Source organism: Salmo salar, chromosome 19, assembly GCF_965601325.2.
Source record: "Salmo salar chromosome 19, fSalSal1, whole genome shotgun sequence".
Classification (NCBI taxonomy): Eukaryota; Metazoa; Chordata; class Actinopteri; order Salmoniformes; family Salmonidae; genus Salmo; species Salmo salar.
In genome coordinates this window covers 66,534,898-66,561,847 of record NC_138309.1, presented here as the reverse complement: position 1 = coordinate 66,561,847, position 26,950 = coordinate 66,534,898, and the positions used below count along the sequence as shown (strand labels likewise).

The following is a 26,950-nucleotide window of genomic DNA, read 5'->3' as shown; positions in this document are numbered from 1 at the left end:
GCTTGACGTGCGCTGATATATACATCGGGGGGTTGCAACAAAGCCAAGTTTTAGTAAACACTTTTCTGTTGAATGAACCTGAACATACCCTAAGCCTTCCCAGCCTGTAGTGCACTCAGTTGTGAGCAGGGGAGGCTGTTGATTGCCTGTTGTGGAAATTCAACATTTTGTGTTTTTTTTTTGGTGTGTGCCCAAAGTGATGTAGCTAGTAGGGCTTTTAGCTTGCTATGTGTTTTTGAAAATGTCTTGATTTTAAAGCCTATAGACTCAGAATTTGTATTTGGCATGAGGGTTGACAGGGTAGCCTTCAGTCTCAGAGTAAAGTATCTTTGCTACAGTCGGAACGGTGACAAATAAAATCCATTCCCCCCATTCTTGCAGAAAGGGAGCTTTCAAAAGTTCCAGCTGTAGAGATAGGACTCATCTTTGTATCTGTGCCATTATAGCATCTGCATGGGCAGTGCCATTGAGGCTATCTCCATTTTGAAGTAGTCAATTTTATTCTTCACTTGGCTGATCCCTTCTGATGACTGGGTTGGACATGACTCCAACAGGGTCACCAGGAGGGATCAGCCAATGAAGTTGGAAGTCTCACCCAGTTGACTAAATTAAAATAGTGGAAGCCCTCAATGGCGCTGCCCATGCTAACATGGCCTTTTGACCACTAGAGGCCTCTATCATTCTCTATGGTTTCAGCCAATCTGGCAACAACTAGCTAGTAGGAGGCGGCACTGGCAGTTGACACGGCGCACACACTTCTATCTTCAGACATTGGACAGACTCTTCAACATGCTCTTGTGACCATTAATATAAATTGGCCTGACAAATTCAACTATTTGGGGAGGGGATGATACAAATATACCACTTTGTAGGAAGGAGTAAAGCGACCGTCGGTCATCACTCGCAAATAAACACCCCGGAACTGGTTAGCTAGCTAACGTTAGTAACGTTACGCTCAGTTGGCTAGCTTTTTATTGGCAATGTTTACTAGCTATACAACTGTCAACACGCGTGGAGAATAAACGTTTGGCCTGTGTACTATCAGCAAGACAGCTTGTTCTCAACACCGAAAACTTCACGGCGACCTACCACCACTTGTAGCTCCGAAAATGGCTTCAAGAGGGGGCTTTCCGGCTACTCAGATAAACCCCAGTGTTAACCCCATGAACGCTGGACATGCAGGCGGTGGAATGAGGATGCCAGGAATCCAACAGAATTCGGGTTTCCGAGCCATGAATGCCACTCCTCAGTACCATCAGGTAACTTGTCGAGAGTTTTCCCCTCGGCTAACTTGTAACTAATTGTATATAATTTACCGTGATAACTTTGCTTTATTGGCTAAAATATGGCAAGTAGTATTACTTAGTGACAAGTTAGGCAACGTTACTGTATAACGTTATCATGTTACAAAAACAGTGTTGGGTTAGGCTAACTACTAGCTAGTAAAGTTAGCTAGACACTGCTGTAAGTGTCAGACAAGTGGCAATGCAGCTACTGTAGTTAGAAAATTAATTAGCGTTCCCTATTCATCTGTGGTATAATAACTTTTAATTTAATCTGTCAACTTCCGCATTTCAAGAAAGTGAAAAACTGACCGCGGCATGAGTAGTTGATCATACCTATGTGAAGCTAGCCAAAATAGTGTAATTTGCGGCTCGCCTTCAAAATAAACGTCCCCCTTTTGAAAGTGATTCAAACGGATACAAATTGTGGAATAATGCTGTTTTTGGACTCGATAATGCTAAACAAAGTCGGAATGTTATATAAATTCAACAAAATAAAATTAGTTAATTTTACACAAGTACAAATCTGTTAATTGCACTAACTGTGTGTTATAATTTAATTGCATTAGGGCATACTCATGGGCACTGTACAGCCTAACCTATGGATGTTGTACCTATGAAATAGGGTATCAGCCTACTCAGTCATACTCAAATATTAGCATCTTATCTCTTATTGTGGGACTCTTAAAAACTGCTGTACAGTGCAATATGAATGTCCAATAGACTGACTGGAAGGGTGATTTCCCACAGTAAGAGCTAAGAAGCTTATATTTGTGTAAACTCTACACAGTTGTGTTGTGTGAAACCCCATTTAATGGGTGCACAGTCCATAGGTTAGGCTTTACACTGCATGTAAATATGCCCCAATGCAATTCTAAAGTCTAATACATCCACAGTGTAATTTCAGATTAACTAATTGTCTTTAGTTTAATTTATATAAAAATATTCTGGCCTTGTTTAGCCTTATCTAGTTCAAATATAGCATGATATCACTATTTTTATCCGTTTGAATTACTTTCAATTGGAAACTTTTATTTTAAAGGCCAAGGGCAAATTAAACTATTGTGGTTAATCCTTATTATGGCTAGCTTCATACAGCTAATCATACATCACGTGGTTGCTTGCTGGCTACTGTCAGTTGCTGGAAAACAATGTTTGCAAATTAACAGGCAGCCAAAATGCAAGCTTTTTCATCACCGCTGTATGCATGAATATATGTAGCTAGTTCATGCATAATGTGTTAGGCTACGAAAACTTTTATTGCTAATACATGGTTCCTCTGAAAGATATCATAACAAACATTGATCACTTCAGTGAGGAAGAAAGTTGTCAGTTTGCCATAAATGTAACCCCTTTCTGTTCCCCTGTGCTTTTCATTTCCAGCACCCTGGTATGCCACCCAACAGGGGGATCTCGATGGGGCCAATTGGGGGCCCTGGACCCTCTTATGGGGGCGGGAACATGCCCTTACGCATAGGAATGGGGCAATCAGCCATGGACGCCTCCCGAAAGCGATTCCTTCAACAACAACCGCAAGGGGGGCTGGGAGGCCCAAGGCGTGGGTGAGTTAGGGGGTGGGTTGGGTGGACTGTCTGTGGGGCACACAGTCTGTTTTTGAAAGGGGACATCGGGGTTGTTGTAGTAGTAGTGGTGGGGTTTGTGGGGCACCATTGCACAGCATATTGATTAACCATGACTGAGGATTATGGCTGTAGAAAAATATATTTGGTCTTGCCAGACATTGGCCTTGTCTGAAATCTGTCATGCCTACTACTTACTTACTAAAACTACACACTATTTACTAATCGAACTACATACTATTTAGAACATACTGCTTAGTAAAAATGAATGCAGTAAGCAACAAATATCAACATACTAGGCTCACCCATCCTGAGAATGCATCATCTAATGTGACATTGCGCTGATTCCCGGCATTCGTTCATTTGGGTACAACGTGTGCCCTTATCTCATTATCAGCTGTTGTCACACACACACGTGAGTCTGGAAATACTATTTTCTTCCTCAAAAATGTGCAGCGAATTCTACTAGATGAAAAGCCGAAAGGAAAATAACATCCTGGAATTTAAACCATACTTGCTTTTCGAAATTTCGCATACCTAAAAGGCCGACTATTTAGAAAGCTAGTATGATTATTCGGACACGGCTATTGTCTATACCAGGTTATCGTTCTTGGTGAATTCTCAGGCAAAGTTATTTTTGAATTAATGATGCAGTTTGAATGCTGAATACTTCATGTCATGAAGACATGCAACCTAACTGCACTACTGTCAATGATAATGCATCTGGTAACCACAACCAATAGAGCACCATGTGATCCCCACAAACAAGTACAAGCCCTTTATGACCATTAAGTGTACACCACAGTACTAGAAGTCAGCCGTGTGGTGGTACATTAATGACACACAAGACAGACGGTCAGTCTTTAGGGACCTTCCAGGGTCTTTGATAGTGACGGTGGTGTAGGGACACTACTGAAAGACTCTTTTGTACCCCTGTCCTCTCAGTCAGTGGTCTGTCTGTTGCTCCACACAGTCTGCTGCACAGAGGAGTTAAAAACAAAGAAGACATCCCATGACCATGCCCCACTGCCAGACAGAGCCACGTGGACAAGGGCATCTTTTTTTTTTTTTGCCTCAAAATGGAATGAGGTCATCTGCTTGTAAATGTTTGGGAGGATGGATGTCTGGTGGTTATTTCTATCATTTTGATTTACCGCAAGGGTCTTGTGTTTTTTAATGTAGTTTTCAAAATATACTGAACAAAAATGTAAATGCAACAGTTTCAACAATTTTACTTAACTACAGTTCATATAAGGAAATCAGTCAGTTGAAATACATTTATTAGGCCCTAATCTATTGATTTCACATGACTAGGCAGGGGTGCAGCCATGGGTGGGACTGGGAGGGCATAGGCCCACCCGCTGGGGAGCCAGGCCCAGGGAATTAGAATATGTTTTTCCCCACACAAAAGGGCTTTTCTTACCGACAGAAATACTCCTCAGTTTCATCAACGGTCTGGGTGGCTGGTCTCAGACGATCCCGCAGGGGAAGAAGCCGGTGTGGAGGTCCTGGGCTGGCGTGGTTACACGTGGTCTGCAGTTGAGGTCGGTTGGACGTACTGCCAAATTCTCTAAAATGATGTTGGAGCCGGCTTATGGTGAAGAAATGAACATTCAATTCTCTGGCAACAGCTCTAGTGTTTAATAAGCTTCTTGATATGCCACACTTGTCAGGTGGATGGATTATCTTGGCAAAGGAGAAATGCTCACTAATAGGGTTCTGAACAAATTTGTTCACATTTTTGCAAAATAAGCTTTTTGTGCATGTGGAACATTTCTAGGATCTTTTATTTCAGCTCATGAAACATGGGACCAACACTTTACATGTTGTGTTTTATATTTTTGCTCAGTATAAATTAGATACTTGGCACTTGATTAGCAAGTCGCACCAAGGGCTGAAAGTGAAAGGCTCTCCAAGGCCCTGAATAATTGGATTTACTTGTTACGCAAGGGGGAGCTAGTTTAATTCGATCGAAGAAAACAAAAGCTTTTGTTGATTAAATTGGGTCCAAAGAGTTGTCAGCCTGAACAGGCATCATGGTCATATTCAGTAGGCACGAAGCGGAAGAAAACATATTGAAACGTGGAGGTACCATCTGAAGTCGTCCAATAAGAAACACTCGTTTTCTGTTGCAAAACATTTTGGTACGTTTTACCTGAATGAACACATCCCAATCCTCTAGCTTTTCCCTGTAGCTATCATCATAAAGGTGTTGCTGTTTAAATAGTCAACATTCTAAGCGCTTTACAATATGCCGTTAAAGATGCGTGAAGATCTAACACTTTGTCTCGATTTGTGTTTTTGCAGCAAAAGGCGCAGGATGGCCGACAAGGTTCTACCACAGAGGGTGAGTATAAACGTTGCTCCCTTGAAAAATAGTTTGATCTAAAACCATAGATATGCAGACATTATATGGCTCTTTATCGATCCATTTATTCCCGAATGGGGAGGAAGACCCCACATATTGAAACCTCCTTGTTCCAGATCCGAGACCTGGTTCCAGAGTCTGAGGCCTATATGGACCTGCTGGCCTTTGAGAGGAAGTTGGACCAGACCATCGCCCGCAAACGCATGGAGATCCAGGAAGCCATCAAAAAGCCCATTACGGTACAGCTCAAATTCATTTCTATGTATGGTATTGTAAGATAATAATCATACATTGACAAATTAACACAATTTGGTCTTCCAGTGTTTCCCTTAGATTCCTCTTCAGTCAGTATACAAAGGCTCCCAAAGCAAAATCCAGGGCAACATCCAGTTTATGTCAAATTATTTCAGTCTGTCTAGATCTGCAAAAATTATTTTACATCTGTCAGGCAAGAGAACTAAGAAGGGTGGCCTCCCCAACATTGGTATAGGCATGGGAAACACTTTCTTTTTGTAAGGTTGTGATGTGTGCTCTTGTTTACCTCTCCCTCTCAGCAAAAGCGCAAGTTGAGGATCTACATATCCAACACCTACACACCCGGCAAGCCAGAAGGCGAGGAGGCAGAAAAAGTGTCATCCTGGGAACTAAGGGTGGAGGGGAAACTCCTTGAGGATGTAAGTGACCCAACTGTGTCTATCTGACGGCAGTGGTAGCTAGCGTAAAACTTGTGACGTCACCCACCTAAAACCACACAAGATGAATGAAATAATATTTCTAGCCAAAGCTTAGTTGTAAGTCACAAGCCAGTAGCTATTGGTCGTCATCCAACATGTAGGGAAACATTTTTTTAAAGCGGAGGAAACGATACCTGAATAAAACTGCATCCATAGTTCTTGTTTGTTATACTCGTATAACACCACGTTATTTTTGCGATGTTCAATCAACACCATATGTAGTTGGACAGAGAACCTAAAATGTGGCTCTATGCTCCAGCGTTTTGGGTTTTGAGATGTTTCATGAGGCAACAGTACAAAATGTCACCTTTTCATTCGAGGGGATTTTCATACATACTGTTTTACCGTTTAGAAATGAAAGCACATTATACAGTTTCTTCGGAAGTATTCAGACCCCTTGACTTTTTTTAAATGTTATATTACAGCCTTATTCTGAAATTGATTAAAACAAAAATCCTCTGCAATCTACACACAATACCCCAAAATGACAAAGGGAAAACAGGCACAGATCTGAGAAGGGTTCCAAAACATTTTGTGCAGCATTGAAGGTCCAAAGAACACAGTGCCCTCCATCATTCTTAAATTGAAGACGTTTGGAACCACCAAGACTCTTCCTAGAGCTGGCTGCCTGGCCAAACTGAGCAATCGGGGAGAAGGGCCTTGGTCAGGGAGGTGACCAAGAACCCAATGGTCACTCTGACAGAGCTCCAGAGTTCCTCTGTGGAGATGTGAGAACTTTCCAGAAGGACAACCATCTCTGCAGCACTCCACCAATCAGGCCTTTATGGGAGAGTGTCCAGATGGAAGCCACTCCTCATTAAAAGGCACATGACAGCCCGCTTGGAGTTTTCTAAAAGGCACCTAAAGACTCTGACCATGAGAAACAAGATTCTCTGGTCTGATGATAACAAGATTGAACTCTTTGGCATGAATGCCAAGCGTCATGTCTGGAGGAAACCTGGCACCATCCCTACGGTGAAGCGTGGCGGCAGTATCATGCTGAGGGGATGTTTTTCAGCGGCAGGGACTGGGAGACTAGTCTGGATCAAGGGAAAGATGAACGGAGCAAAGTCCAGAGTGATTATTGATGAAAACCTCCTCCTGAGGGCTCAGGACCTCAGACTGGGGCGAACGATTCACCTTCCAACAGGACAATGACCCTAAGCACACAGCCAAGACAACGCAGGAGTGGCTTTGGGACAAGTCTCAATGTTCTTGAGTGGTCCAGAAGGAGCCTGGACTTGAACCTGATTGAATATCTCTGGAAAGACCTGAAAATAGCTGTGCAGCAACACTCCCCATCCAACTTGACAGGATCTGCAGAGAAGAATGGGAGAAACTCCCCAAATACAGGTGTGCCAAGCTTGTAGCTTCAAACCGAAAAGAAGACTCAAGGCTGTAATCGCTGCCAAATGTGCTTCAACAAAGTACTGTGTAAAGGGTCTGAATACTTATGCAAGTGTGGTATTTTTTTTTTATTTTATTATAAATTAGCAAACATTTCTTGCCCTGTTTTTTTTTTCCTTTGTCATAATGGGTTATCGTGTAGATACTGTGTAGAAAAACAATTTAATCAATTTTAGAAAAGGCTGTAACATAACAAAATGTGGAAAAAGTCAAGGTCTGAATACTTTCCGAGGACACTGTATATCTAGTCCCCCCCATTGATTGATAATTATTTGGGCAAATTCACTTTAGTAGTAAAAAGTTTAGTATTTGGACCCATGTTCCTAGCACGCAATGAGTACATCAAGCTTCTGACTCGACAAACTCGATTTAGGTTTGTGTTTTGAGTTATGTTTTGCCCAGCAGGAGCAGAATAGTGATTGATGACCCAAGTAATTTTCTTTCTAATTGAGTAGATAAGATGTTTCTGAACACCCTTTTTAAATAAAACCTTGATAATGCCATGATTATGAAAAATCATGATGAGTGAGGTTGGCCTACAACAAAACATGCTAACCTCTCACCATTACCAATAACAGAGGAGGTAAGCATTTTTCAGTGGGGTATGGTCTTTGTGCCTCTACGTTTCTCACTCATCATGATCCATTAATGACTTAACATAATCATGGTAGAATCCACATTAATGTAGGAGTGTGTGTCCAGAAACATCTTCTGTTCTTACTAACAATAAAAGTGACTCTACATTACACTACATTATTCACCGTTCTGTTCCTACTGGGCAAAACATTATCTAAAACGCAACCAAAACAAACTATTAAAAAAATGAGTTATTTAACTCGGCAAGTCAGTTAAGAACAAATTCTTATTTACAATGACGGCCTACCAAAAGGCAAAAGGCCTCCTGCGGGGACGGGGGCTGGGACACAGCATGGCAGCGACACAGCATGGCAGCGACACATGACGACAACGTGGTAGCAGCACAAAACATGGTACAAACATTATTGGGCACAGACAACAGCACAAAGGGCAAGAAGGTAGAGACGACAATACATCACGCGAAGCAGCCACAACTGTCAGTAAGTGTCCACGATTGAGTCTTTGAATGAAGAGATGGAGATAAAACTGTCCAGTTTGAGTGTTTGTTGCAGCTCGTTCCAGTCACTAGCTGCAGCGAACTGAAAAGTCGAGCGACCCAGGGATGTGTGCGCTTTGGAAAACCTTTAGCACAATGTGAATGTGGAGGATGAGTGCTGCAGTAGATATCTAAGGTAGGGGTTAGTTGATAGTAATATAACATTTTGTTGGATCGTTAATTGAGCAACTATAGACCATCTACAGATGGACCATCCAAATAGTGTCACTGAATTTTCTGTTGGAAACATTGTCCGTATATGAGGCTGCAGCGATTAGACGACAACTGGAAAATTAGGAGCCACACATTAAATCGAAAACCATTAACTGTTATAACCGTTGTAATACATTTTAGAAAATATGTTCCAGCTTTTATTTTAGTGCATATTAACTCTCTCGCTTATCTCCATTACATTCCAAACATGGTGTATGTTGCAACTTTTTTTATTTGGAGTGGATATCAAATCTCCATTACAAATGCATCCAACAAGTTTGTAGACACACAAGCTTTATGTAGACATTAACCACATTTCCATACAACCATTTCATGCAGATGATTTGCCTGACGCATAAAAAAATAAGTAATGACAGGTCTGGTGGAAATTTGGTGGATAATTTTGTTGTTGGTGAAATGGATTATGCGACATTTGCGGTGGATATGCTTTTATGCGCAAATATTGATGTTAAAACCATCTCGCTGGGAAACTTGGATTCATGCTATTTTTAAAATGGGGAGTTGCAGAGTTTATAGGCTGATGAAATACGTTTTTTAAAGTTCATAAGTTTATGACTTATGGTGGATAAAGTTCACGGTAATGAGCTTTATGCAAATGTCCAATAAATATCAATACTACGTCATCATGCACAGCTGTCTATCTGCAAAAAGTCAGTTTGATGGAAACCAATTTGCCTATTTTTCTTTACATGCAGAATTTCGCATGAAAGTCTGTTGCCAATTGTATGGAAACCTAGCTACTTTTCACATTATCAGTGAATTTGGCCTAATACTTATTACTTCGTATGGGGGGGAGACTAAGTACATAAAGTGCCTTCATTTCTAAATGGTAATAGGAAACATTTGATCTCAAATCCAAAATGCTGGAGCATAGAGCCACATTCACGATTTTTAATTTAACTGTCCAAATACGTATGGTGTTGAGTGTATGCTCACTGCTCAGAAATATTGTTTTCGCCGCCACCGTTTCATCTGAATCTAATGCCCCTTTCTTACAATTTACTACCTGAGCCTGTCTCTAAAAGTATTTTAGGCACTTAACTTCAGCGTTCTCCAACTCTGTTGGCCTGTGTCCTTGGCTTACACTACCCAGCCAGATGTTTTTTCCGTTTTTCTCATGTTCCTCTTTTCTCCGAAACAAGGAATTGAAACCATGGCTCGTTCTTTCTGTTACGTGCCATGAGTCGACATGCACCCTTCATACTTCTCCTCTTCCAGCTGACAGTCATTGTCTGCATCCCAAACGGCTCCCTATATAGTGCACTGCTTTTAACCAGATGGTAGTAGTGCACTATATATGGAATATGGTGCCATTTGGAACGCACACAATGACTGGCTTGGCTGCAGCCACATTAAAAGGGGGGGGGGGGGGGGGGGATTTATTTCTTGTTTTCCATTGCCTCAGTGGTTAGAGCGTGTGTAGGAAGGGGTGAGAGGGGACATGTTGCGCAAACAGTCATTGGCAGGGGTGAGTTTTGGTGGGGGGGGGGGTGTAAACTTAACCTAACATTCTGGGAGAAGATGGCTTTCGCCAGCCACAGCCCCCTGATGTGGTAGGTACCAAACAATGCAGCTGTAGAAAAACACTGTAAAACAAAACAAAAAAATACCAGTGTGAATGATTTGTTTTCTTCTATTCTTTCCTCACATGCTATTCCTAGCCTGGGAAACAGAAGAGGAAGTTTTCGTCTTTCTTTAAGAGTCTGGTCATTGAGCTCGACAAGGAACTGTATGGACCTGATAACCACTTGGTAGAGGTATGAAGGACACCAATACACACTTTGTCGACTACATTGACAACGTTTTTAGAATAGTACCCCTGAACAAGCGTTCAAATTGCCATTACTGTTCAATTGGTCAGACATTAACAATGAAAGGCTTACCGTAATGAAACTCCAATATAATAACACATGTCGCACACACAGCCATGTTGATCCTACGAATGGTGTTGGTCCTTGTGTAGAGAACGGATTGCATGAAGAAAATCTCAATAAAACCACACTCGTGAAGAATAGATGTTAGTGTGCTGTTTTTGCACCTTGTCAAGTTCTTTTGGGCACACAACGGAAAAGGTTTTGCATCGGAAAAAGAAAATGAGTTTCTTATTGGACAAGTGCAGTTAGACCCTCCCCGTTTGTCCATTTGGTGCCTAATGAACATGACTCTGGGTTGTATTCAATAGGCACAAAACAAGCACGAAATGTGGAGGGACTTGTCCAATAAACAATTGCTAAACTTCTCCAATAAACAATTGTTTTTAATTTCGTTTGCAAAATGTTTTGCACTAATTAATATGACCCACAGTTCTAAACTCTCACTGTTTTTCTCTCAGTGGCACAGGATGCCCACCACCCAGGAGACAGACGGCTTCCAGGTGAAAAGACCAGGGGACGTGAGCGTGAAATGCACCCTGCTCCTAATGCTGGACCACCAGGTATATATATATATATATATATATATACACACACACACACACACACACACACACACACACACACACACACACACACACCAGTGTATATTTTGTGCACTTAAATTTGATTTAGTCTATTAAGTCTTAGTCACATTTGTCATTTGAATAATGATTTAATCTAGTTATGTCAAAATGACAGTTGGCCATTTTAGTCTACTATAAATGCCCTTTCATTTTAGTCACATCACATTTGTATTGCCTCATTAACCTATAGTAAACATAAATCACTGACTTCGATGTGCACAAACATCCATAGCCTTGTCCTACCAACATTTTTCTGCATAACATCCTATTCTCTTCCCAATAATAGAAATATGACATATACACTACCAGTCAAGTTTGGACACACCTACTCATTCAAGGGGTTTTTCTTTATTTTTACTATTTTCTTCATTGTAGAATAATAGTGAAGACATCAAAACTATGAAATAACACATATGGAATAATGTAGTAACCAAAAAGGTGTTAAACAAATCAAAAAAATTTGAGATTCTTCAAAGTAGCCACACTTTGCCTTGATGACAGCTTTGCACGCTCTTGGCATTCTCTCAACCAGCTTCACCTGGAATGCTTTTCCAACAGTCTTGAAGGAGTTCCCACATATGCTGAGCACTTGTTGGCTGCTTTTCCTTCACTCTGCAGTCCAACTCATCCCAAACCATCTCAATTGGGTTGAGGTCGGGTGATTGTGAAGGTCAGGTCATCTGAAGCAGCATTCCATCACTGCTTGGTCAAATAGCCCTTACACAGCCTAGATGTGTGTTGTCATTGTCTTATTCTTTTTTTACCTATAGTCCAGGCAGGGGAGGGTCATGTAATTGATGAAATTTCGATATTTCTCACGGATTTAGATTTAGTTGCTCATTAGGCTATATATCGATGTGTGCCGATGCCGCCCCTAATCTCTGATTCTCCACTGGGCGCTCAATATCAAGTGTGCCTATAGGCTAATTAGTGTGGTCTCAATCAAGTGGCCTATAGGCTACAAAGTGCATGCTCAGAGAGGGACAGAGCAAAGTTATATTTCTAAGATTGCTGCTGAGATGGTGTAAATAAAACTAGGCTGCATTATACACTGCAGTGGATATTCCAACCCTGAGCCCCAGCCTGCTCTGCTCTTACTGATCCAACACTTTTGTTTGTGTGTGCTGCTTAACCAATGACTGTGCTGTGTAGGGCTACGGTGGCAGTTCAGGAGGAGAGTCAAAGGTTTCTTCCTAAAATGATTTTTGATTAGGCCAAGTCCAAAAAATGCACTAAAATTCTGTTCAGTTTGAGAAGGGGAGCGCGAAGATGAGGACCAGAGGTCAACTTTGATAGCGTGCTACTGCTATAATTGATTTTATTAAAAACAATATGTTATTGACTAGAAGTAGACCGATTATGATTTTTCAATGCCTATACCGATTATTGGAGGACCAAAAAAAGCCAATATGTGCCATGTAAAAAAGCTAACGTTTAAGTTCCTTGCTCAGAACATGAGAACATATGAAAGCTCGTGGTTCCTTTGAACATGAGTCTTCAATATTCCCAGGTAAGAAGTTTTAGGTTGTAGTTATTATAGGAATTATCGGACTATTTCTCTCTATACCATTTGTATTTCATATACCTTTGACTATTGGATGTTCTTATAGGCACTTTAGTATTGCCAGTGTAACAGTATAGCTTCCGTCCCTCTCCTCGCTCCTACCTGGGCTCGAACCAGGAACATCAACAACAGCCACCCTCGAAGCAGCGTTACACATGTAGAGCAAGGGGAACAACCACTCCCAAGTCTCAGAGCGAGTGACGTTTGAAACGCTATTAGCGCACACCCCGCTAACTAGCTAGCCATTTCACATGGGTTACACCGGCCTAGTCTCGGGGGTTGATAGGCTTGAAGTCATAAACAGAGCAATGCTTGAAGAATTGCGAAGAGCTGCTGGCAAAACTCACGAAGGTGCTGTTTGAATGAATGCTTACGAGCCTGCTGCTGCCTACCATCGCTCAGTCAGACTGCTCTATCAAATCATAGACTTAATTATAACATAATAACACACAGAAATACAAGCCTTTGGTCATGAATATGGTCGAATCCAGAAACTATCATTTTCGAAAACGAAACTTTTATTATTTCAGTGAAATACAGAGCCGTTCCGTATTTTATCTAATGGGTGGCATCCCTAAGTCTAAATATTCCTGTTACATTGCACAACCTTCAATGTTATGTCATAATTATGTACAATTCTGGCAAATTAATTACGGCCTTTGTTAGGAATAAATGGACTTCACACAGTTCGCAATGAGCCAGGCGGCCCAAACTGCTGTATATACCTTGACTGCTTGCACGGAACGCTAGAGAAGTGACACAAATTCATGTTAGCAGGCAATATTAACTAAATATGCAGGTTTAAAAATATATACTTGTGTATTGATTTTAAAGAAAGGCATTGATGTTTATGGTTAGGTACATTGGTGCAACGACAGTGCTTTTTTCGCAAATGCGCTTGTTAAATCATCACCCGTTTGTCGAAGTAGGCTGTGATTCGATGAGAAATTAACAGGCATCGCATCGATTATATGCAACGCAGGACACTTTAGATAAACTAGTAAAATCATCAACCATGTGTAGGTAACTAGTGATTATGTTAAGACTGATAGTTATTTATAAGATAAGTTTAATGCTAGCTAGCAACTTACCTTGGCTTCTTGCTGCCCTTGCGTAACAGGTAGTCAGCCTGCCATGCAGGTGGTTAGAGCGTTGGACTAGTAACCGGAAGGTAGCAAAAACGAATCCCTGAATCCACCCTGAACAAGGCAGTTAATCCCCGTTCCTAGGCCGTCATTGAAAATAAGAATGTGTTCTTAATCTGACTCGCCTAGTTAAATAAAGGTGTAAAAAAAATCGCTGCCCAAAAATACCGATTGCTATGAAAACTTGAAATCGGCCCTAATTAATCGGCCATTCCGATTTAATTGGTCGACTTCTATTATTGACCTCCCAATAAGCTAGTTTCTTTGACGTTCAGAGGCTGACTTTGCTTGGGAAGTAATCTAATTCTGTCACTATGGATTGATTAAGCTATTCACCCCGACAGCTTTATTGGAAACACTTGTGACCTCTGATTGGTTTAAGCCACCGAAGAAGAGTAGCCAGCAGTTAAAGCTTACGTTAATCTGTCTAGGTAGGCCTACTTTCTGGGGTGGAAAGGTAAGCCTAACTTTTGAAAGTATCATGCTCAGATTCATAATGACCTCTCAGATTAAATTAACTGCGGACAAGACGCACTGATTTGGCATTGGAGAAATATGATAATATGAACACAGGCCTATAGCTCTGTCCATTCTTAGCCTGTAATTTTGTGTGGTATTAAAAAGATATTCAACTAATATGTAAAGTTACATAGAATTGCATGAAATGTTTATAAAAGACAAAATTCTCGGGCCTGCAAATACGATGATCGATTCAGGCAATGCTTTTTGTCCACTGTGGTATGTGAACCCACAACCTTTTGGCCCGCAGCCCTGTGCGCTATAAAAAATGCTTACAGGACGAAGAACCGTTTGTATAACGGCATATCCAAGTCTCTGGTCTGTCCAAGAAGTGAGGGTATGTTCTCTGCTATCCACTTTGTTTTAATTATTATTTTGGGTATAGGGGAGGGTTTAGGTCAAATATATTTCGCATTGTTCTACATAGAACTATGCTATCTGAAAGTTCCAAAACATTGTGTCCTGCTGAACAAGCCCTAGGTTGTTTACACTGCTGCTACTTGCTGTTTTATCTATGCATAGTGACTTTACCCCTACCTACATGTACAAATTTCTTCAACTAACCTTTACCCCCACACATTGACTTGGTACCGGTTCCCCCTGTATATAGTATCTTTATTATTTTGTTACAAAATAAAAAATATATACACCAAAAGTAGTGCTGTAACACATAGCCTACATTGTAATATGGTAAATGTATATTGAGGAACCAAAGAAATAAGGTGTTTGCCGTACTCCTAACTACCGGTACCCAAAACTACACAACTAATCACAACAGCAATACCATTGCCTTTAACCCCTGTGCGGCCTGACATCCAGCGAAAAATCATATTGCCATTAGCATAACAAAATTTAATTTAAAAAAAAAAAAATCCATTTTTTTTTCAAATTATATTGTTTTATAGATACACCTCTCCTGAATCGAACCACATTGTCCGATTTCAAAAAGGCTTTACAGCAAAAGCAAAACATTAGATTATGTTAGAGGAGTATATCGTAAAAGTAGCCACATAGCCATTTTCCGACCAACCACATGCATCACAAATAACCAAAAAACAGCTAAATGCAGCACTAACCTTTGACAATATTCATCAGATGACACACCTAGGACATCATGTTACACAATACATGCATTCTTTTGTTCGATAAAGTTCATATTTATATATAAAAACAGCATTTTACATCGGTGCATAACGTTGACTAACTATTTTCCCTCATGCATCTGATGAAACAGAGCTACAATTTACTAAATTACTATTCGAAAACATTTTTAAAATGTAATATTGTCATTCTAAGATTTATAGATGAATATCTCTTGAAAGCACCTGTAATGCCAGATTTAAAATTAACTTTACTGGGTAATCATACTTTGCGATGAAAGGGGATGCAATACTCTGAAAAATAGGCTAACGTTACAGGTCAGCGCCATCTTGGAACAATCGCATATCACATCTAGTCTTGTATACTATTGTCAATAATCCCTTACCTTTGGTTGTCTTCATCAGAAAGAACTTCCAGGAATCCCAGGTCCACAACAAATGTATTTTCGTTCGAAAAAATTACTCCTTTATGTTCCAAGAGCTTGTTCTTGTTAGCGCGTCTGAAGGGTGATCCAAATGCTCCGTCTGCCGCGGGACAGCCATTTCGAGAAAATGCTTTTTTTTTCCCCCATTTAGGTTCGTTCAAACGTTGTATAACATAAATCTTCAGGGCGTTTTTCAACAAGAGAGCCAATAAGATTCAAGGAGGATGATTGCATTGTGTTTCAAAATGTTTCGAAAGGGGAGGGTAACCAGGGGCACCGGCGTCATAATGGTGATGGCCCTCTCCGTGTGACCACGTTCCACAGCGTGTCATTCTGTCAGTTTTCACAGTAGGAGTCTCAAATCACTTTGTAAAGACTGGGGACATCTAGTGGAAGCAATAGGAAGTGCTCAATGAACCATAGCTCACGGTGTGATTTAATAGGCAACGTGATGAAGTTGAGTTCGCAATTCAGAATTCCACTTCCTGTTTCCATCTGTCTCGGGGTTTTGACTGCCATATGAGTTCGGTTATACTCACAGACACCATTCAAACAGTTTTAGAAACTTTAGGGTGTTTTCTATCCACAAGTATTAATTATATGCATATCTTAGCTTCTGAGTTTGAGTAGTAGGCCGTTTAAAATGGGCGAGAATTTCTTTCAAAATGCGCTGTGGCGCCCCCTATCCTAGGCGACCGTCGAGGTTAACAAATCTTAGTTCAGTCACCAGTTTAAGTTGAGAGTGGGGGTATCCATGGCATTTTCTAATTATGTTCCTATTTTACAAGTAAAAAACATTGAGAACCTTTCATAATGTTGCCAAACAAAGACTCAACAAACTTACCTGAGACTCCCTGTCTCTGCCAGTCTGTCCCTGCATATCTGTCCCCAACTCTGCTGTCTGTGTGCCATCTGTTGCCTGCTCTGCCTAATGACATCATTGTGCAACATTTCCATTCGAATTTCATTTATTTCTTATGAACATTTTATCAACTAGTCTTTGAGATATTAGGCGTTTTGGTGTACTGAAAAATACTCTGTCTTTTTATTTTTCAGCCATTTTTCTACCTGGCTGGCTACACACACACACACACAGTGTGTAGGTTATTTACAGTAGGAGATGGGCTTCTATCATCTTATCTTTTATCATTCTATTTGGGCTTCGATCTAAAAGGTAGCTAGCAAATGTGAAACGGATTAAAATGACAAGAGTTGACAGCTGTATGAGTTCACCATTTACACAACATATGCTGCAACCTTTTGTAATTTTAATAGTTTGTTTCATATTGGCTGGCTTCCAACAATAGCTGAATTTGCAAAGCTAGCGAGCACCAATTCCGTTTTCAATGGTGTTTGCTATAATCTTTGCTACCCGGGTTAAATAAAGGTGAAATAAAATAAATAAATAAAAGTTCCCTTGCGACAATTTAGCTTTTGCAACGAGACCATTAAATATATTTAAGACAATGGTAGAAGAGAGTGTAGTTCTGTTCAGTTTGGACTTCATTTTATCGCTAACCTTATCACAGGGACTTTGAAGGACTAACTTACATCATCTGCATGCTGATCTTGGAATAAATTGACGATAGCAAAGATTCCATCTTTGACGAGGCCACATAAATGGAATAATTACTAGCTAGCTTAATAGTTAATATTTGCCCGCTAGCTCTGCATATTCATATTCTGCTAAATGACTTAAATGTAAATGTAATGTAATATTCAGCTAGTGTGTGTGCGCGATTGACTGGATTAACTTCACGTCAGTTACGTTAATTGAGTGCCTTTCAGACAGTGGATAACACCCCTCTGTTACCTTGCCAACTAAGGAACTGGCAGTGGATCAAACCATTGTGAGGCAAAGGGTGGGGGGGTCGCAATCTTTTGAAACTTTTAAAAACGCGCTATTAAGTGTCTATAATCAGCACAATTGCTTTCATTGCGTATTAGTAATATTATTTAAATTACATAGTTATGTTTCAGTGATATATTGGGGCGGACAAATCAAATTTTTCCCAGGATGGGGGGGTCGTGTCCCCCCCGTCCCCCCCGGGATTTCCGCCCCTGGCTGCGCCGGAGCAGAGCCTGTCTGCCCACACTCATCCCTTGCTCCCCCGCAGCTCACCAGCTCTAGGCTGTGTGTAGAGTATCCTTCCCGCTGTTGAACAGAGCGGTGCATCTGTGCTGCTAATATTAATTGTGCTTATCACTGAAAAGATCTCAATCTCTCCAAAAACTAAGTTAATACTGACACACAGACGTGTAATACGGACGTGTAATACGGCATGGTAACACGTAGACATTACAGTACCAATAAACCAGAGTAGCTATGGGGAAATGTCACATGCTATCACAGGGTGATAACAATTTTGTTCATGAAATTGTGATGCATGTTTTGACTGTTATTACTACGTAGTCACTCAGACGTTATCAGGGTCATGTTTGCCCGCAGTATACCACCCTGTATCCCGTTACTGGTTCAACTCTGAACCTAAGCAGGGTCGGTCCTGGTAGGTCCGTGGATGGAAGACCCAGATGCTGCTGGAAGTGGTGTTGAAGGGCTTCTGGTCTAAGGAGATCCAAATCGCCCAGGAGAGTGAAGGGGACATTGCCCTACGTAGGGTGCCATCTTTCAGATGGGACTTTAAATGGGTGTCCTGACTCACTGTGGTCATTAAAAATCCCAACCTGGCCCCATTCCATCATGGCCACCTAATCATCCCCCCCCCCATTCCTAATTGGCAGATCACTCCTCACCTCTCCAACTGAATGCTGATGTGTGGTGAGCGTTCTGGCACAAAAATGGTCGCCGTGCATCACCCAGGTGGGTGCTACACATTGGTGGTGGATGAGGTGAGTTTCCCCCTACTACGTAAAGCGCTTTGAGTACCTCAGTTGGTAGAAAAGTGCTATATAAATCCAATCAATAATTATTATTAATTAGGCACCAAAGAAAACTGACTGAAACAGGGAGGGACTAACTGTCCAATAAGAAACACAAATTTTTGTTTTCCGTTGCAAAATGTTTTAAAAGATTTTCCGTTGCTTTCCGTAATGAACATGATCCTGATAATAGATATGGGGGAAGGTCAACTGAAGGATGCATGGCAGATGTATGACTGTCAGCCCTTTCGCAATATGTATTTCATTTTAGGGAAGTGGAGGCGTGCCAATTTTAAAAGCCAAACTGGCATTACCACATTTGAAGTACTATACTTCCAAACACGTGTTTAATATCTGCATGTTGATTTTGAGGGTTGAATAGTGCTGTTTAAATTTTCAGTAACCCACAGAGACGATGTGATGGGAAGTGTCTGTTCTCCAATTGGCTATATTGGCCTAAAGCCTTCATCTCCCTCCTCCTTTTCTCCTCCTCTGCATCTTTCCTTCTCCCCTCCCTCCTTTACCTCTTCTTTCACCACCTCTTCACACAGCCCCCACAGTACAAGCTGGACCCAAGACTGGCCCGGCTACTAGGTGTACACACCCAGACACGGGCTAGCATCATGCAGGCGCTGTGGCTCTACATCAAGAACAACAAGCTGCAGGACAGCCACGAGAAGGAGTACATCAACTGCAACCGCTACTTCAGACAGGTGCAAGCCCTTAACACTTAAAGGGATGACTTAATTATTCATGATGGCACCTACTGGAGCAAAGGGCCTCGCGTCTTAAAGGGATAATTCATCTCAATTGAACATTGTCAGTGTTGAATTGGATGTCGCCAATGTTTTTTGAGGCCTGCAGAATTATCTTAATGTAGATATAGCATGATCAACAACCCACACAGTCCTAAATAGATAACTGCTCAAATTTAGACTTTTGTGGGATAAAAACAATAACAAAATGTGTTTTTTGGGGGGTGAACTGTAATTTAAACATTACTTGTCATGTAGCCTTAGAGAGCAATTGTGAAAGCTCTCAACCATTTGTCAACTTAACTTGACATAAATACAGCACAAACATGCAGAAATAACAGCCAACAAAAATAACTCTACAATGAATAAAACTCCTACGTAGAGCCCGTTTAGGTTGGTAGAATGTGTGTGTTAACAGTTGTCCTAAAGCAGGGATTTTCAAGCCTCTCCGCGGGGACCTCCAGCCGCGAGCACACCTGGTTCAACTTGTCATCAAGCCCTTGACTACTGGGAATACAGATATGCATCTGTTTCTCAGATACCTTCAAAAAAATAAAAGTAGAGGCGTGGATCAGAACCACTCAGTTGGCCTCCCGAGTGGCGCAGTGGTCTAAGGCACTGTCCTAAAGCACAGGTATCAAACTCTTTCCATGGAGGGCCGAGTGTCTGCGGGTTTTCACTCCTGCCTTGTACTTGAATGATAAGTTAAGGTCCCTGATCAGTACGGAACATAATTGCACACAAATTAAGAAAATAACAAAACATCAAACTCTGCCTTCCATGGAATGAGTTTGACACCCCTGTCCTAAAGGAATGTTATATATATATATATGTAAATCAAAAATAAGCTTTACTTAAACGGTTAACTATCCCTTTAACTTGTTTGAACTACAGATTTTAGGCTGCACACGTATGCGGTTCTCTGAGATTCCCATGAAGCTGGCTGGCCTGCTGCAGCATCCTGACCCCATCATCATCAATCACATGATCAGGTGTGTATGAGTTGCTTATTAACCAATCCCAAATCGACACTTACCCCTTGTGCTTGTATAGATCTGAGGGGAATGGATGGGAATATGCCAGAGATCTCAAACTTGCGGCCCCATAAGCTGCTTTCTTGTGTGGCCCCCATACTGATATCTAATACCTATTGGAATCGGGCCCTATTGGAAGTGTTCCTAAACCCATGTTCATAGTTTATTACTATAGCTTAGTAATATCATAGTCAGGCTAAAGTCTGGTATACCATTTCTTACATCTGTATTTAATCATTTAATGTACGTAAAAAAAATTTAAAGGGATTTTTCTATGTTCATCCCTTAAAACCGATCACGACTGTCTTAATACGTCTCTGTTCTATTCTCACCACTCTGTAGCGTGGACCCGAATGACCAGAAGAAGACGGCGTGCTACGACATTGACGTGGAGGTGGACGATCCTCTGAAGGCCCAGATGAATAGTTTCCTGTCCTCAACTACCAATCAACAGGAGATCGCCGCCCTGGAGATGAAGGTCGATTTGAATTGAATAAACTTTATTGATCCTTAGAGGTCTGGAACCCTGACCACTATAATGCCCGAATGTTTCAGACCCTTGCTTTAAGTCAGTGGAGTCTTTTGGCACAAACCCTTTCATTTGAGTGGCTGCAGCCAGCAGTGTCTGCTTGTTTTCATTGAGTGACCAATAAAACTCCCATGATCGGAACTAATGAGTAGATATCTTCGTAAATTGGGAGCGCCTCTGTTGCTCAGGTCTTAGTTTGAAGTGCAATGTTTGAGCATCTGCCCAGTTCTCTTATTAGGTGATGGATGAAGAAGTCATTGAATCAACATGGCTAGTTCTTAGCCTGGTCCCAGTTAGTATTGTGCTGTATAGCCAAGACAGTTGGCAAGACAGTTGGCAAGACGGCATAAACAGATCTGGGTCCAGGCTTATTAGTGCTGGCCTTTCCAACTATAAAAACATACAGCTCTTCATGTCATTTCTAGTATCTCATCAGGCATGTCCTCACTCGACTCTTCTCAGATCCACGAGACCATTGAGTCTATCAACCAGCTGAAGACCCAGCGAGACTTCATGTTGAGCTTCAGCAACAACCCGCAGGACTTCATCCAGGACTGGCTCAAGTCCCAGAGTCGAGACCTCAAGGTACTAAATAGCTTGGCATCAAGGGCTGCATTCCATTCCAAAATGCTGCTCCCTTCCCTCTCTCTCTTTGGTTCTTTCCGCACACTTCCATAGCCAAATATTTTCACAATGTAAATCCAATGACTTGTGTATCTGTCCTACTTAATAGAATGTATGTATAGGAATCCATTGCCTTGAATGTAATATACACAAATGCATATTCTCGTGTTGTGTAGAGGAGATTGAGACAGTGGACCAAGTTATTGAAGTATTGTACCCTTACCTGTAAATGTATTGTTGTTTCTCAGTTGATGACAGACGTGGCAGGTAACCCAGAGGAGGAGAGGAGGACTGAGTTTTACCAGGCCCCCTGGGTACCAGAAGCTGTGGGCCGATACGTCTACTCTAAGGTAGGCATCCAGCACCATCGGATGGGTAATGGGTCGCAATATTTTTCATTAGGGCTATATTTGTTGGATCCGTGCAGTACACTCTGTATTGGTCTATCACTAAAAGGGAACAAGGTTGACACACCTGTATGAATACTTTTAGGATGTTTTATATAGGTAGGGCTGGTCGACGTATATAAAGAAATGCTTACAATGCCGTTTCACTGTTAAAGGAATAGTTCACCCAAATTACACATTGATATCCTTACCCTGTAAGCGGTCTATAGACAAGGTATGACTGCAATCCATGCTTTGGTTTTATTTCCCTGGCACTGTTTCTAAAAATGTGAACGTTTTAGTACCACAAGTCATGGTACCTATGTTAGTGTTTTTCATATCCAAAAGTATCTAAAATTAATTATGACTCAAAGTTGCTAAGATGATTTCAAAATGATGGTACCGATATTAGCATTTTACGCAAATCATTTTGAAATCATCTCAGCGACTTTATTGAGCGTCACAATTTAGATACTTTTGGAGGGTTTGGATATGAAAAAATTAGAATACCGATACCATGACTTGAATGTGATTTGTGTCACGAATGCTAAAATGTTAGCATTTAGAAACCGTACCAAGGAAACTAAACCAAAGCATGGATTGCTGTCATACCTTGTCCATGGACTGTTAACAGGGTAAGTAAACCAATGTCATTTTTTTTATTTGGGTGAACTATCCCTTTAAAAATGTACACATTTCTGTGTCTTAGGTGCAGCAGAGAAGACAGGAGTTGGAGCAGGTGCTGGGAATTCGACTCACCTGAGTCCTTATGGAGCGTAGCTCCCCAATCCACTAAAACAAAGCAAGGCAAATTTTAAGATTGTCTTAAACTCCCAGTTTTACATTAATCATATCCAAAACACAACCACCGAACTGGAATCAGCTTCCATCAATTCGCATTGCCTTTTTCAACCACTTTGTAATAGCATATGTTTATATATATTATTCTATAACTATTGGAACTAATGTGGTCTTTCAATCACAAAGCCTTATGGGAATGGTTTGGTGCCATGGTTTCAGCAGGGTAAAGGCTTTTGAGTACTTGGCTGGTATCTGTTAGTAGCATTTGTTTTTTTAAGTAATTACTTTGAGACCAAAGTAATTATTTCCATGGTCTTGCTTATAGTCTCGTCTTTCTCCACATTACGAGGGATACTGTTTGACTGCCAGCTGATTCAAATATTTGCCTTATAATATTGCAAGATGTACAAATGAGTTTGTAGCTTTTTTCCCACATTTGCTTATGATGTCTTAACTTGAGTCAAAACAACTTGACAGTACCAATGCTTATGTGCCATTTTTTTAAAAGTGTTTTTACACTAGTTTTTCAAAGCTATGGAGATGATTAGTTAGGGGAAAGTACCTAAAGCCTAGTAGCCTTTACACAAACAACGCTTGTTAGAAATACAGAATAATATCCTACTATCCATGTTTGGACAGGACACTCAGGAAATCGTAGTGCTGGTAAATCATGGTTAGGGGCTGTTCTATTCGTTAGGAAAGGAGCCCACTTTGTCCAGCTGTTGCAGTCAATTTGGATTTGTGTTTCTCTGTTTACATGCTGTTTTGATTGGTTGTTAGGGTATTTCACTGTCTGAATTCCAAGGGGGGGAAGATTGGCAGTTTGGGTGGGTGCAAGGGGGTCTCCCTAAAAGGAATTAAAGGGTTACTTTGGGATTTTGGCAATGAAGCCCTTGACTTCCCCAGAGTCAGATGAACTCATTGATACCGTTTGTCTCTGCATCCAGTATAAGGAAGTTAGAGGTACTATTGCGAGCCAGTGATAACTAGCGTTAGCGCAGTGACTGGAAGTCTATGGTATCTACTAGGGAAGTAGATAAAGGGCTTCATTGCCAAAATCATGACGTATCCATTGAACTTAATTTAGGAAGTCTGAAACTGTTATTTTAATTAATAGGAATCCAAACCATAGTAGTACTTCACAATGTGCATATGGTTGTCCTGTATTTTCATGTAAGTCTTAAAGGGATAATCCACCACAAATTCCTATGATTAACAGTTAAATAACACTATGTGAAGAAAAATAATGGCAGTCAATATCAGCATGTGAAGTAGCTAGCTAGCTGTAAAATCACCTAGAGAAACTGCACTGTCAATTTAGGAGTCTTGCACAGAGTTAACTTGCAGTTCGTCTCTGCCCAGAGCTTCATACATTCATTGGCCCACAGCAAGTGCAGATTATGTTGCTATGGCAACTATGGCCCTTTCCCACAGACACACAGAGTGCATTGCGATATGGTACTTGAAGGAGAAACTGGGTTGAATAATTTGGTACACTGTTTAGATTGAGCACATCTAAGCAAAATATGTACTTTGTGATGACAGTATAAATGGATGGATGTGTTTCTGGAGAAGTATGCCCATACCATCTATTGGCAGATTTGGCGATCTGGAGTGCAGGTAATTGTTTTAAAAGTGCTATTAAATGTAATGGGGGAAACACTATCTCCAGTGACAAGAACCATGTAGCTATGATGCGTTCCTACATGATTTTCACAGACTGACCACTTAGAAGTTAAATCATGGGGCAATTTTTATTTTACCCACTGATAGAACAGGCTTATCCCAAATTGACAGGTTTTACATGACTTTAGTTTCTGGCGTTGGATTATCCCTTTAATCTATACTGAACAAACATGTAAACACAACATGCAATAATTTCAAAGATTTTATTGAGTTACAGTTCATATAAGGAAATTAGTAAATTGAAAAAAATTTATTAGGCCCTAATCTATGGATTTCACATGACTGGGCAGGGGTGCAACCATGGGTGGTTCTGGGAAGGCATAGGCCCACCCACTGGGGAGCCAGGCCCAGCCAATCAGAATTAGTTTTTCCCCACAAAAGGGCTTTATTACAGATGATCCTGCAGATGATGAAGCTGGATGTGGCGGTCCTGGGCTGGCGTGGTTCTCGTGGTTGTGAGGCCGGTTGGATGTACTGCCAAATGATCTATATAAAAAAAAACATTACATTCCTGCACTCAGCACGCTCCCTCAACTTGAGACATCTGTGGCATTGTGTGACAAACTGCACATTTTTAAAGTGGTGTTTTATTGTACCCTGCACAAGGTGCACCTGTGTGATGATCATGCTGTTTAATCAGCTTCTTGATTTGCCACACCTGTCAGATGGATGGATTATCTTGGCAAAGGAAAAATGCTCACTATCCGGGACGTGCACAAACTGAGAGAAATCAGCTTTTTGTGTGTGTACAGAACTTTTTTTTTTTCAAGCTCATGAAACACTTGCTGTGTTTTTTTTTTAATTATTTTTGTTCGGTGTAGCTTGAATGTTTTATATGCAGGTTTTTACTTTAGGAAAATGTCTAAATGCCTATGAACGTTCCAAAAATCCGATTTTTGTCAGTGCCAAAATTGTTCTTGTGAAAGAGAGCAGTTGTGTTTCAAGGAATCTCACTGCTGTGCCTGTTCCGCTTCATTTTCTATGACATCTTTGTAGAAGTTTGCATGTTTTCTATCCACAATTGAAAGCTTTTATACAATTATACTCGGGGGTGCCTTTTGGAATATTTCGTAAAATAAATATACTTGAAGAAACATTTCTACGTATTTATTTGGACAGTAAACCTTACACATTTTTGGTCTCTATTCTCCAGCATTTTGGATTTGAGAGGTTTTATGAGGTGACAGTACAGAATGTCACTTTTTTTTGTGTGTGTGTGTGTGTATTCATACATCTGTTTTACCTTTTAGAAATGAATGAACTCTGTATATAGTCCCCCATTTTGAAGGTGTCATAAGTATTTGGACAAATTCACTTAATGTATTAAAGTAGTCAAGTGAAGTATTTGGTCCCATATTCCTAGCATGGAATGACATCAAGCTTGTGACTCCACAAACTTGTTGGATGCATTTGAAATTTGTTTTGGTTGGGTTTTGGGTTATGTTGTGCCATTAGAAATGAATGGTAAATATATTGTCATTTTGTAATCACTTATTATAAATATGTTTCTGAACACTAATACATTAATGTGGATACTACCATGATCATGAATAATGAGTGAGAAAGTTTTACATTGGCACAAAAATCATTCCCCCAAAACATTTTAACCTCTCAGAATTACCAATAATGGGAGGTTTGAATTTTTTATACACTACATGATCAAATGTATGTGGACACCTGCTCGTCAAACATCTCATTCCAAAATCATGGGCATTAATGTGGAGTTGGTCCTCCATTTTTTTTTTCACCTTTATTTAACCAGGTAGGCTAGTTGAGAACAAGTTCTCATTTGCAACTGCGACCTGGCCAAGATAAAGCATAGCAACTCGAAGCATACAACAACACAGAGTTACACTTGGAATAAACAAAACATACAGTCAATAATACAGTAGAAAAAAAGAACAAAAAGTCTATATACAGTGAGTGCAAATGAGGTAAGATAAGGGAGTTAAGGCAATAAATAGGCCATGGTGGTGAAGTAATTACAATATAGCAATTAAATGCTGGAATGGTAGATCTGCAGAAGATGAATGTGCAAGTAGAGATACTGGGGTGCAAAGGAGCAAGGTAAATAAATAAATACAGTATGGGGATGAGGTAGATGGGCTATGTGCAGTGATCTGTGAGCTGCTCTGACAGTTGGTGCTTAAAGCTAGTGAGGGAGATATGTCTCCAGCTTCAGGGATTTTTGCAGTTCGTTCTAGTCATTGGCAGCAGAGAACTGGAAAGAAAGGCGACCAAAGGAGGAATTGGCTTTGGGGGTGACC

The 26,950-nt window shown here is 40.7% G+C and overlaps 1 protein-coding gene across 1 annotated transcript; it reads left to right on the top strand.

Annotated features, from left to right (window-relative positions):
• The first annotated feature begins 695 nt into the window (after window positions 1-695).
• Window positions 696-25,777, top strand: smarcd2 (SWI/SNF related BAF chromatin remodeling complex subunit D2). The gene is made up of 13 exons (XM_014158642.3): window positions 696-1,259; window positions 2,667-2,845; window positions 5,171-5,210; window positions 5,348-5,470; window positions 5,786-5,905; window positions 10,400-10,495; window positions 11,071-11,172; window positions 19,420-19,581; window positions 20,518-20,615; window positions 21,000-21,135; window positions 21,649-21,771; window positions 22,059-22,160; window positions 22,906-25,777. Exons 1-13 carry the CDS (start codon window positions 1,110-1,112, stop codon window positions 22,957-22,959), a joined length of 1,485 nt encoding a protein of 494 aa, XP_014014117.1. The 5' UTR covers window positions 696-1,109; the 3' UTR covers window positions 22,960-25,777.
• The last annotated feature ends 1,173 nt before the right edge of the window (window positions 25,778-26,950 follow it).